The sequence below is a fragment of the Triticum urartu genome, chromosome 3A (genome assembly GCF_056163025.1).
Source record: "Triticum urartu cultivar PI428250 chromosome 3A, HENAU_Tu73, whole genome shotgun sequence".
NCBI lineage: Eukaryota > Viridiplantae > Streptophyta > Magnoliopsida > Poales > Poaceae > Triticum > Triticum urartu.
In genome coordinates, this window is record NC_141875.1 from 63,429,581 (window position 1) to 63,443,231 (window position 13,651).

General features: G+C 46.6%; 1 protein-coding gene across 1 annotated transcript; it reads right to left on the reverse strand.

Annotated features, from left to right (window-relative positions):
- Nucleotides 1–10,104: 10,104 nt before the first annotated feature.
- Nucleotides 10,105–13,449, reverse strand: LOC125547952 (uncharacterized). The gene is made up of 3 exons (XM_048711679.2): nucleotides 11,960–13,449; nucleotides 10,443–10,575; nucleotides 10,105–10,334 (listed from the first exon to the last, which is right to left on the reverse strand). Exons 1-2 carry the CDS (start codon nucleotides 13,080–13,082, stop codon nucleotides 10,484–10,486), a joined length of 1,215 nt encoding a protein of 404 aa, XP_048567636.2. The 5' UTR covers nucleotides 13,083–13,449; the 3' UTR covers nucleotides 10,105–10,334; nucleotides 10,443–10,483.
- Between the last annotated feature and the right edge of the window lie 202 nt (nucleotides 13,450–13,651).

The following is a 13,651-nucleotide window of genomic DNA, read 5'->3' on the forward strand; positions in this document are numbered from 1 at the left end:
TTTTAAAGTATAATATAGGTATAATCTTCTTTTATTTTATCCTGAAAACCATTTGTTTAATTTTTGAAGTACATTTTTTTAAGAAGATGAAATGCAATTTTCTAGGCCATCGGCCAGGCTAAGCACTTTCATATAAGGCTTTTGCAAGCCCAACCCACAAACCAACCCAACCCAAGATATGAATAGGTCCAGGATGATGATTGGGTCCCGTATCTCCAACTACTTTTTGGCGGCATGAACTTTCAGTAGCACGCCCCCACCGCGAATGCTATAGAAAAGAGCGTGACCTACTATTTGGATACCATATCTCCCGCTGCTAGCCACCGTGCCAGCCTACTGTTTGTGACAAGTAAAAGAGTGTGACCTACTTGAAGCGAGTCGATCCGGTTTTCTTTGGGATTTTTTCTTTTTTCTTTTCTTTTTTGCTCTCCATTTTTTAATTATTTTTGCATTTTTTTTCCTTTGGTTTCTATTTCAGTTTTTTATTTTCTTGTTTTCATTCTATATTTTTTGTATATGTTCTCATCATTTTGTAATCATCCTATATGCAAGAGAAAAGCACCAACATGAAATATAGGGTATTACCTCCAGAAAATTTTAGAATCTTCTGTTAAGAAAAAGAAGAAAAAAATGAGAGGTATTTTCTGGAACATGAGAGGTTTTCGGGGAGACATTAAAAAAGATTTCTTAGGGAAATGATTATGGATATGAAAGTGGATTTTCTGTGTTTACAAGAGACTATGAGACAACAATTTTCTAGAAATGACTTACAACAACTATGTGCCGGCAGAGACTTCCACTGGCATTTCACTCCAGTTAGGGGGAAATCCGGGGGACTACTTTTAGGAGTTAATTATACTACTCTAGATGTGATTTCACAGGATGAGGGGGATCATCACATTAAAATGACTGTCCCAGATTTAAAAACAAAGCTTATCTAGGACCTGGTGGTGGTCTATGGGGATGCTCAACCAGAAAGAAAGGCTATCTTTTTGGCTGAGCTATCCATAATCTTTGAAAATAGTGTTAATCCTATTCTAATTGGGGGTGATTTCAATATTATTAGAAAAGCTAGTGAAAAAAAAGCCAGGCTTCCCTGGACACTGGAGCTTTTTGTTCAATGCCATCCTGGAACAGGCTGGAGTGAGGGAACTTGAGATGAATGGAAGACGATTGACATGTGGGAATAATTTGCCTATCCCCACCTTTGCGAAGTTGGACAAAATTCTGTGTAGCATAGAATGGGAAGATGTATACCCCTTGACTCAGATTACAGCTCTGACTAGGGAGAAATCTGATCACACTCCTTTATTCTTAGACTCTGGTGACATCCAGAAAACTGACCTAATTTTCAAATTTGTAAATGCTTGGTTTCTGAGGGAGGGGATTGATAAAATTGTTTATGATGTTTGGAATGATCCAAGTGTCACTAGGGACAGTATAGATAGACTGTTGGGTAAATTTAGGCTGCTTAGGTCTAAACTCAAAGGCTAGAACGGGAATATGAATGCTTGGTATATAGAGCTGAAAAAGGATATATTGAAACTGGATATAATTGATAAACATTGTGAAAAATGGTCTTATGGCTGCTGATAGAAAAGAACAAATGGAACTGAGAGCACAACTTGATAGACTTCTCTAGCAGGAAGAAGCTAAGTGGAAACAAAGAGCTAAGGTGGATGAAATTTTGGAGAGGGATAGCAACACAAAATTCTTTCATGCTAAAGCTAATGGGAGACTTGGAAGAAATAGAATTAATAGACTTGATCAGGATGAGAGAGAGATAGAGGGAGACAAAAATCTGCTAGAATATATTACCAATTTCTATAAAGATTTATTTGGTCATCTAGATGATTCTTTAGTTTCTCTTAATGTTGATAATCCAAAAAGGATACAGGAAAAAATATAGAGATATTTTGACTAATGATTTCTCCTTGGAAGAAATCAAACATGTGGTCTTTAAAATAGCACATAATAAATCACCTGGCCTAGATGGATTTACAACTGAATTATATCAGCATTATTGGGAGTTGGTGAAGAATGATCTTAAATCCTTATTAGATGATTTTGCTAAAAGGAAAGTTGATATTAGTAGGATGAATTATGGGATTATTACATTGGTCCCTACGGGAAAAGATGCTAACAAAATACAAATTTTTTGACCTATATGCTTGTTAAATGTTTGCTTCAAAATCATCACAAAAGTCGTGATGAACAGATTGAATTTAGTGGCTGCTGATGTAATATCCCATGTTCAGACTTCTTTTCTCAAAGGCATATATATTATGGAGGGGGTATTGATTTTGCATGAAGCTCTTAACAATATAAAAAAGAAGAAGCAAAGTGCTCTCTTATTAAAAATAGACTTTGAAAAAGCATATGATAAAATAAAATGGTCTTTCCTTTTTCAGATGCTCAGATTAAAAGGGTTTCCTGACAAATGGATAGACTGGGTTATGGAAACCATAGGGGGGGGAGTTTGTGTGGAAGTCAATGAAAACTTAGGAAAATACTTCCTCACACATAAAGGGCTGAGACAGGGGGATTCTTTATCACCTCTTAATTTTGATCTGGCAGCTGATGCCTTGGCTATCATGCTGGACAATGCAAGAAAAAAAATGGGCTGGTGAAAGGGGTACTAAATGAATATGTTCTAGATGGGATCAACATGTTATAGTATGCAGATGGTACTATTTTCTTATTGCAAGATGTTTTATATAATGCTCATAATCTGAAGTATATTTTGTGCCTGAACAAATGTCTGGTTTAAAAATTAACTTTCATAAGAGTGGGCTGTTTTTATTTGGGGAGGCCATTGATAAAAAAGAGGAATATGCAAAGATTTTTACATGTCCTGTAGGTGTTCTACCTATGAAATATTTAGGACTGCCAGTTGATAAAAATAGAATTAGAAATAAGCACATGAAACCTCCAGAAAGTAAAATGGAGAAAAAAATGTGAAACCTAGCAAGGAAGGTTGCCTGCTAGTGCTGGAAGGGTCACTCTGATCCAATCTTCTTTGACAGGCATCCCTTATTTTATGATGTGTTTATATGTGCTACCTATTGGGGTGAATAAACATATGGATTTTTTTAGAGCCAGACTATAATGGCAGGAAAATGACAAAAAGGAAAAAATATCATCTAGTTAGATGGTTTGAGGTGTGTAGGCCAAAAGACATTTGTGGGTTGGGGATTCAAAACCTTGCCCACATGAATAAAGCCTTGCTATGTAAGTGGTGGTGGAAAATCTACAATATAGAATGGTTATGGCAAGAGATTATCTTGAAAAAGTACAAGAGAAATAAAACTCTGGGCAATATTTCTACTAAACAAGGAGACTCCCAATTTTGGAGGGAGCTCTTGAAACATAGAGATCACTTTACTTCCCTATGTAAATTTATAGTGAGGAATGGAGAAAATGTTCGATTTTGGGAGGATTGGTGGATCGGATCTGCACCGTTAAATAAAAACTTTGCTAGGCTATATAATATTTGTTTTGATAAGAAGAAAACGATCAAGGAGATCTTTGATAATGGAATAGATAACATGCATTTTAGGAGGACCCTGTCAGGGGATTCAAAAGAACTCTGGGAACACATCAAAGAAGCCCGCAACTCGACGATCCTGAGTGAAGGCAGAGATGAGGTGAAGTGGACACTGACTAAAAAAGGAATACATACTGTAAAGTCCTTTTATAGACATTTGATAGAAAATGGAATCAAATACCCACGTTTATATATGTGGAAAATCAAAATGCCACCTAGAGTCAAAGTCTTTATGTGGCTGGCTCTTAGAAACAACATTCTCACAAAAGATAATCTACTTCGTAGGGGATGGAAAGGAGATGAGAAATGTCCATTCTGTGGACATAAGGAAAGCATAAACCACCTCTTCCTATCCTGCTCTGTGGCTAGGTTACTGTGAAATATTTTAAAATGTGCTTTCAATTTAACTGACATTCTAGATGATCTTGACCTGGTGATGAGAGCCTGGGTCAAGACCTTTGGAAGAGAAGAGAGGGGTTAAGTTATGATAGGGATTTCTGCTATATGTTGGACAATTTGGAAATTGATAAAGTGTTGTTTTTGAAAATAACAGGGTGAATGATCCCTACCTACCTGTTAATCTGCTTCTTAAAAATTTACATGATTCGAACATTTTGCAGAAAACCCCGCAAGAAATGAAATGATGAAGGCAGGAGTGAAGCAGGTTGGCGTAGTAGCTGAAGAAGTGTTTAAAGCAGCACATGGGTGGCGCCTAGAGACTAGAAGAATCATGGGGTGACCAGCTTCAAGTCTCTCCCAGGACCGTGGTGCTGCTAGCAGATGCTTAAAGAGGCTTCAAGATCATCCTGTTCTCCACTTCTCCTTCAATCTTCTGGATCTCCTGGGAGGATTAAATAAATGGGTCCGTCTATATCTTATTATCTCACATCTAACATGATGTCATCCTATATCAGTGCCAACTCACCCAAAACAAATCCCACCCTGTTCTTTGTCTTTAATTTTGTTTGTTTGACTGTTTTTTTGTCTATCCTCCAGCCCCACTATAAACGACACTCTCCTTCCTTGGGCGGGCCTTATATGTTTTTTCCCTCGCTGTTGTTACCTATTATACATTTTGAACAAACACAACAAAGGCAAAACACAACAAGGCGATAAAAATGTTTTTGACAGCCAGATCTGGGCAGCACTTGTTCGTACGCGCGCACATGTTTTGTACATGTACATGCACGTGTATTTGTACGTGTTGTCGAGTCTTTCTTCTTCTTTTTTGCGGTCTTCTGGGTGTCACATACACACACATGGGCATGCTAGTTGCTTTCGTTCTCTATAGTTCAACTGTGCATGCATGGAAACAGGGTATATGCACTCGCTCACTCACCAATGCTAGCTATCTAAGCTTCATATGTAATGCATCTCTTGGTCATCCTCGACGCGTACATGTACATGTACAAGATTGTATTGTCTACCATTGATCATTAATCAATAAAGTCCCTAGTGTGTTTTGAAAAAATGTGTGCATGCATGAGCTAAAAGACATGCATGCTTTATATATATATATATATGTATATACACACTACTGCACTAATTTTATGTAAACCATTTACAAAAAAGTAAAATTTGGAAATATGGTCAAGTATTGCATCAAGAAAATGCTCGAGTTGGAGGGTGAGCTTGAGACTGACCAAAACACAACTACGAGCCCAGTTGCGAGTCAGGGATGAACTTGCAACTGGGACAAAAACAACTATGTGGCCCAGTTGCGAGCCGAGCGTGGATGTGACGCCCCCGATTCAATCGTACACTAATCATACACGTAAACGTGTACGATCAAGATCAGGGACTCACGGAAAGATATCACAACACAACTCTACAAATAAAATAAGTCATACAAGCATTATATTACAAGCCAGAGGCCTCGAGGGCCCGAATACAAGAGCTCGATCATAGACGAGTCAGCGGAAGCAGCAATATCTGAGTACAGACATAAGTTAAACAAGTCTGCCTTAAGAAGGCTAGCACAAACTGGGATACAGATCGAAAGAGGCGCAGGCCTCCTGCCTGGGATCCTCCTAAACTACTCCTGGTCGTCGTCAGCGGGCAACACGTAGTAGTAGGCACCTCCGGTGTAGGAGGAGTCGTCGTCGAAAGTGGCGTCTGGCTCCTGGGCTCCAACATCTGGTTGCGACAACCAGGTAGAAGGGATAGGTGGAAAAGAGGGAGAAAGCAACCGTGAGTACTCATCCAAAGTACTCGCAAGCAAGGAGCTACACTACATATGTATGCATTGGTATCAACTGGAATAAGGCTATCATATGTGGACTGAACTGCAGAATGCCGGAATAAGAGGGGGATAGCTAGTCCTTTCGAAGACTACGCTTCTGGCAGCCTCCGCCTTGCAGCATGTAGAAGAGAGTAGACTGAAGACCTCCAAGTAGCATCGTAAAGCATAATCCTAACCGATGATCCTCCCCTCGTCGCCCTGTGAGAGAGCGATCACCGGTTGTATCTGGCACTTGGAAGGGTGTGTTTTATTAAGTATCCGGTTCTAGTTGTCATAAGGTCAAGGTACAACTCCAAGTCGTCCTGTTACCGAAGATCACGGCTATTCGAATAGATTAACTTCCCTGCAGGGGTGCACCACATACCCCAACACGCTTGATCCCATTTGGCCGGACACACTTTTCGGGGTCATGCCCGGCCGCGAAAGATCAACACGTCGCAGCGCCACCTAGGCACAACAGAGAGGTCAGCACGCCGGTCTAAACCTAAGCGCACAGGGGTCTGGGCCCATCGCCCTTAGCACACCTGCACGTTGCGAACGCGGCCGGAAGCAGAACTAGCCCCCTTAATACAAGAGCAGGCTTACGTTCCAATCCGGCGCGCGCCGCTCAGTTGCTGACGTCACGAAGGCTTCGGCTGATACCACGACGCCGGGATACCCATAACTACTCCCGCGTAGATGGTTAGTGCGTATAAGCCAGATGGCCAGACTCAGATCAAATACCCAGATCTCGTTTAGCGTGTTAAGTATCCGCGAACGCCGACCAGGGCCAGGCCCACCTCTCTCCTAGGTGGTCTGAACCTGCCCTGTCGCTCCGCCTCAAAGATCCACTCGCGGGTGCTCCTACGAGCCGACCCGTCTTTAATCACCACATGTATCAAGTATAAAGTACATAGTATAAACCCGCGATCACCTCCCGAGTGATCACGGCCCGATAGTATAGCACAGCAGACGGACAAGAATGTAGGGCCCCAGATGGAAATACTAGCATCCTATACTAAGCAAGTAGGATTGCAGGTAAAGGTATCAACAGTAGTAGCAAGGACAGGCTATGCATCAGGATAGGAATAACGAAAGCAGTAACATGCTACACTACTCTAATGTAAGCAGTATAGAGGAGAGTAGCGATATCTGGTGATCAAGGGGGGGGGGCTTGCCTGGTTGTTCTGGCAAGAGAGAGGGGTCGTCAACTCCGTAGTCGTACTGGGTAGCAGCGGCGTCGGTCTCGGTGTCTATCGAGAGAAGAGGGGGGAGAAACAATAAATATATAAGCAAGCATATGCATAGTGATGCATGACATGACAAGTAACAACGTTAGAGGTGCCCTAACGCGGTAGTACGTGATACCGGTGAAGGGGGATAACATCCGGGAAAGTATCCCCGGTGTTTCGTGTTTTCGGGCAGAGGAGCCGGAGGGGGAAAGTTGCGAGTTTGACATGTTAGGGGTGCGTGGCGGACGAACGGGCTGCGTATCCGGGTTCGTCTCGTCATTCTGAGCAACTTTCATGTAGAAAGTATTTTCATCCGAGTTACAGATTAAAAGATATGATTTTCTAAAGATTTAAATCATTTTCTGATATTTAATTAATTATTTAATTTAATTCAAAAATGGATATATGACATCAGCATGATGTCATGCTGACGTCAGCAGTCAACAGGGGTTGACTGGTCAACCTGACGTGTGGGGCCGGTTAGTGCCTAGTCAGCGGTACAGTCAGCGTTGACTGGGTCAAATTTGACCAGTCAACAGGGCCAATGGGGCCCATCTATCAGTGTCACTTATTTTAAAAAGGGGGGTTTAAATTAAGCTAACTAGGGGTGGGGGCCCACTGTCATTGACTATTAACTAACCTAACAGATTAATTAACTAAACTAAGTGATTAGGTTAATCTAATCAGGATTAATTAAACTAATTAATTCTTCAATTAATTAATATTTTAATTAGTATTTATTAATTTATTTATTAAATCCTTTTTTTTGTTCTGAGCATGGGCCCCGTTTGCCATAGGCACCAGGGGCTTAGCGGACGTGCGGGCAGCGGGTTACGGGCGCTGGCGCAGCCAAGCGAACCCGGGCAACGGCGACCCTGGCGGGCGCAGCCGCAGTGGCCAAGGCGGCGGGGTGGCGCGACCGGGCCGGCGAGTGGCCAAGCGGGCGCGGGTCAGTACGCAAGCGGGCGCCGGCGGCTGCAAAGCGGCACGAGCGGGGCGGGGCGGCAAGCCGGAGCGGTCAGCGCAGCGGGGAACGGTGCAGGGCTCGTGGCGAAGGACGCGGGGCCTCCGAGCGGCGCCGCGGTGCAGTGGCCGGAGTCGGGCGGCGGGTGCAGTGAGCAGGAGGGCGCGGGGCCGTGGGCGGGCACTGGCCGGTCAGGAACGCGGCGCGGGCGCGGCCAGAGGTCGCCGGGCGCGGGCCAGGTGAGGGGGAGAGAAGGAGAGGCCAGGGGCGACCGGGCTGCAGCGGGGTTGTGCCGGGGCGCACGGGTGCGCGCGAGGTTGAGCAGGCGCGGCCGGGGCCTGGTGGCCGCGAGCGTGTGGTCGGGCGTGCGCACGCGGGATGAAGCGGCAGCAGGCGAGCGCTGCGGGTGAGCACGCGGAGGAGCACGACCGCGTCGACGGGGACGAGGGGGAGGAAGAGGCCGGGGGCCTCACCGGGTGCCTGTAGGGACTGGGGCAGCGGGGGTCGAGGTGGAGAGATGGGGACGGTGCGGCGAAGAGGATGCAGGCCGGCGAGGGAGGGGTCCGGCAACGGGGAGGTCGAGGCGGAGGCGCGGTCCAGGCGGCAGCGTGCGCGCGGGGGAGAGGGGCGAGGGGATCAGGATCTCCTCCCGATCCAGATCCAAACGAGGGGAGTGGGGGGAGCGAGTGGGGCGACGGGGTGGTTAGGGTTTCGGGGATGAGTGGATAAGGGGGAGTGGGGGGAGGCCGGTTGGGCCTGCGGCCGAATGGGCCGGCCTGCTGGGCCGAAGCCCAGTGGAGGCATTTCTCTTTCTTTTCTTTTTTTTCTGTTTGTTTTTTCCCTTTATATTTTCTTTTACTATTTCTTTTCTGTTTTAATTCATTCAAAAGCAGTTAGGCATTTTATAAAAATGTGTTTACTTCACCATAATTACCGATGCAATAATAGACATAGCCCGAACATTTTATTTTAATATTTGAAAACTTTTATTGTCGACTTTAAATTTAAGTTTGAATTTGACACGGTTTCGAATTATCCCGAGATTAGTAACAGTAATCGCAGATGTCATGGCATCATTAGGAGAGTTTTACTGTAGCCAAATTATTCGACGTTACAGTGGACTTGCAACTTGGAGGAAACACAACTACAAACCCAGTTGCGAGTCAGGGATGAACTTGCAACTGAGACAAAAAAGGGGTCGGGCCTAGATCAGCCCAGTTGCAAGTTGACGGTGGGCTTGCAACTAGGGCACAAAAAAATATCGGGCCCAATTGCGAGTTCATGGTGGACTTGCAACTAGGACAAAAAAACTCCATGCCATTGCGAGTTCAATTTTGGACTTGCAACAAGGATAAAAAAAGTTCGACCCCAGTTACGAGTGGAGGGTTGACTTGCATCTGGGACAAAGAAAAGTTGGGTCCCAGATGCGAGTCGAGGGTGGACATGCAATTGGGACAAAAAAGTTGGACCCCAGTTACTAGTCGAGGGTTGACATTCAACTAAGACAGAAAAAAATGGTCATGCCTCAGTTGCGAGTCGATGGTGCACTTGCAACTAAGATACAAAAATGTCATATCAGAGTTGCGAGTTGAGGGTGGACTTTTAACTAAGGCAAAAAAAATTCAGGCCCCAGTTGCGAGTCGAGGGCGGACTTGCAATTGAGACTAAGAATGATCGGCGTCCAGTTGCGAGTCGAGGATGTACTTGTAACTGGGAAACATGTTGTGCTTCAGTTGCGAGTTAAAGATGGACTTGCAGCTAGAAAAAAAAGTTCTGGCCCTAGTTACGACTCGAGTTTGGACCAGAAGGAATAAAAGAAAAGATGCAGACAGTTGCGCGTCGCAAAAATCTCTCCGTTCACCACGTTCGTGCAGGTCTTCTTAGTCCTTCAGTTCCTCTCGCGCGCGCGCGTGTGTGTCCACCTCACGTGCGTGTGTTGATCCAGGGCTTGTTCCAACTTCCAACAGACAAAACCTTGTGATAGGGTCTGAAACAAAATAAATTTTGTCTAAAAACTGAAGAAAAAAAAGTTGCACGAACTCAAAGTTGCGGTGGACGATGGATCCGTACATGATAAAAAGACCACGCTCACAAGTTTCTGGACTTAAAGATACAATATCAGAAGAGCTTAACCGTTCTGTTTGTCCCCTCAAAAGTTAAAACAAGAGCGTAACTAAAGTAGAGAACTGGACTTCAGTTCTGAATCCAAGACGGTTGATTCAGCATGCACGAGTGCCGAATTACAAAAGCCAGTAGTAAACGTCTCAACAAAACACTGATCACCGAAACATTTCAGCCATCGCCAACCGGGCCAGTGGTCACTAAGCGTCAGAATCACCTGGTACTTCGATGTAGTATTACTTCCCCTACCTGAAACAGAGGAAAATAATTTTTTAGCGATCGAGTCTGTATGATATCAGTAGTGGAAGAGACACTTAATGTGGTATATGGACAAATATACAACTTAATTGGCGTCACCTGTTAAGAAGTTAACCCTGCTTCTCATTCCTCATCTTCATCTAACAGATGAGCTTGTACTTTTTCAGATAATCGGACAGATTCAGTTGCTGCAGCTCTTCAGCCGCGCCATCGACTGTTTCCTCTTCAGGACCTTCAAAGGACAGAGCATATTATATCAGCCAATTTGTTTGTTTCATGGGTCTTTTATGGATCACAGACATAGGGCAGATTGCAGGTACTTAGGACTAATAGTTGATTCATTCTGCTTATTCATGGCAATTATACCTTTGTCACAACAATTCAAATTGAAGAGGAAAAAAGCAAAAGAGGTGGCACAAGAATTCTGAAAATTATCACATAACAACATATACGGAGTGATCAGCGCAATAGAGAATCCATAGGAACATAATCTGTGTTCAAGGAACTGAATGAAATCCACAAAAGGAATACCTCTTGCAATTCACTTCAATAGCTGATTCACTATGCACATTCTGCCAGATCATTCCAAGTCTTGAAAACAAAAGCTAGCGCGACCAATTATATACTACCGTGAGAATTACGTTCAAGAGAGAATGCTAGTATATCTAAAAAAATTGAACACTAGTGTATGGATTCCTGCAGACAGTTTCTATCAGACACATGAGTATCTTTAGAAACATTCCAAAATAATATTCAGAGCTGGAGCTGCATCTTAAAACTCAAGGAGCCACATGAAATCCATGGAAGGACCTTACTGTGACACTTCACTTATATGTGCATAATGCTTTGCAAACCAAACTCCTGGCGAAGTTATACAAATACAAGTGTCTAAGTCAGAACTCACATTAACACCAGGCCTATAAACGGAGAACACGAACGCAGTAAGCCGCCATAGCCTAGCAGTACTATCCACAAAGAACTACAGGACTGGGCGTTTCACATGCCCGTTGCATACTTACGTTGTACAGGAGGCTAAAGTGTTGAATGCAATGTCTTGCATTTACTGAGAAAAACATATACGTTGTACAGGAGGCTAAACTCTTTTTGACAGATTTGGGAAAGAAATACAAGCTAAATATATACATGCAGTTAACGACCTTACAGCTTTGAATTGAAACCCGGCCCATAGCAAGCATATATAAACATCAATTTAAGAATAAAAATGTATACAGGGCGTATGCTTAGGCAATTTCTGGTGGAATGAATAATGTGCACTGGATCTTGTTTAGTAAATACAGTGCTAAATACAACCACGATCTTGTTGCTGCATATGTAGTGTGAGTAGGAAGATACTCAAAGAGGATTAATTTACTCTAAAAGCTCATTTTTAGCCCCTTACACTTATCAAACATAACCTGTTACTCTAAAATTTACTCTAAAATTTACTTATCAAACATATTCAAAGAGGACTAATTTAGTCTAAAATTTCAACATTTGCAGCAAGAACTGAAATGTTAGCCCTTTCACAATGCCACAGAACCACACCACTTCCAATCACTAACAAGCCAGTGGCAAAGAATCAGAGAGTCATGCAGCAGAAATGCACAACGAGTTACCTGAGCAGAGAGCCGGTGGCAGCTGCCAAGCGTGAACGAAGCGGGAAGCGACGTCTTCGCGCGGCGGCTCAACCAGCTCGTAGACCTCGCACCCCACGACCTTGCGGGCACGCACGTCGACGCCGACCAGGTGCTCGTCCAGGAAGAAGTAGACCACGTCGGGGTTGATTGGATGGATGAGCGCCAGCACGGGGATCTTCCTCGGCAAACCGGTGGCCTTGTAGGTGGCGTCGTTGCAGATCTCCGCGAAGGTGGCCTCGTACTCCAGCGTCCAGTCCGTGGACTCTGGGTAGTCGGCGAGCGTCCAGACGCTGATCTGCGCGGCGCCGTTGCTGTTGCGGTTGCGGTACATGTCGACGAACCGCAGCTTGCCGGCGCTGACGCCGACGCAGCGGTACTTGTCGAGCAGGCCCCAGGCTTCCTTGGACTTGAGCGCCTTGCCGTCCGGGAGCGGGACGACGTGGAGCGCCGGCGCGTCGGCGAAGGGGTCGCAGGTGAGGAGGCACCAGGAGAGGTCGACCCACCAGAGCCTCCCGGAGCAGGCGACGACGCCGTTGGGGCTGAGCTGGCGCGCCGGGAGCGGGTAGCGCACGCTCTTGCTGACCCACTCCCCGACCTGCGACGAGAAGCGCAGGAGGTCGGCCGTGTCGCCGCCGAGGAAGGGCTGCAGCTCGGCGACCATGAAGCCCTGGCCGTCGGGGGAGGCGACGAGGCCGAGGTGGCCCGGGTGCGCGACGAGCTCGGGCTTGGGGAGCGGCAGGGCGGCGGCGGCGTCGAGCACGAAGTAGCCCGCGACGCGCGGGCGCCAGGAGAACTCCTGGCGGCCGGGAGTGTCGATGATGGTGGGGCCCGTGGCGCGGTCCTGGTCGGCGTGGAGGAGGAGGAGGCCCGCGGAGGGGTCGGCGGCGAGGACGGAGGGGAAGTTGTCGGGGGTGGTGCGGCACGGGAAGATGCGCGGGGGGATGGTGAGGAGCGCGACGCGCGGGGGCGCCGGCAGCGCGAGGGAGAAGTCGGCGGCGCCTGGGCCCGGAGGGAGGTCGGCGTTGGCGTCGGCCGCCGAGAGCACCCGCGGCACGCTGCCCAGGATGACCCACGACGGCGGGGGCGAGGCGGCGGACGCCATCTCGGCCAGGCTAGCTTGGTGCGCCGGTTCGTGCGTGCGCGTGCGCGGCGTTGGTGGTGACTGGCGAGGCGAGGTGGTGGTGGCGGTGCCCCGGCAGGCGACGGGGGTGGGGTTTTATGCTGGCCGTCGGGGGTAGCTCAACTGCTCAGGTCCGGTCACGGACGGAACTACGACGGTCAGACGGCGGACGGCGGAGGACAGAGATCGCAGCCTTTGGAACGTGGCACATCCTTGGACTGGCTTTCATCCTTGGACGGCGGACGGCGGAGGACAGAGATTGGAGGTGGTGGTGGCAGGCTTGGACTGCATTCAAACCGCGGCAAAAGAGGCTTTCGGGTTCGTCGGCTAGCGGCTGCAGCAAAGAGAGCAGTTGGACGCCATCTTTTGGGGTTGCACTTCCTTCCGGTGATACGGAGCAGAGGGGTGCGGTCATGGTCATGGAGACGCCCTCTGGTCTGCCATTGCCACCCAACGCCCCGTCCAGTGGATGGACCGGCACACGTGTCGCAGTGGCACTACTTTGATTTTGCAGTGGCCAAAATCACTGCATTCAGACCCATTCCCTTTTA

Bases quoted from the DNA above. Each gene is read 5' to 3' on its own strand.
- LOC125547952 (XM_048711679.2), bottom strand. From the start codon at position 13,082: ATGGCGTCCGCCGCCTCGCCCCCGCCGTCGTGGGTCATCCTGGGCAGC. The intron at 10,576-11,959 runs GTAACTCGTTGT...TGTCCTTTGAAG, and splicing joins GCCACCGGCTCTCTGCTCAG to GTCCTGAAGAGGAAACAGTC.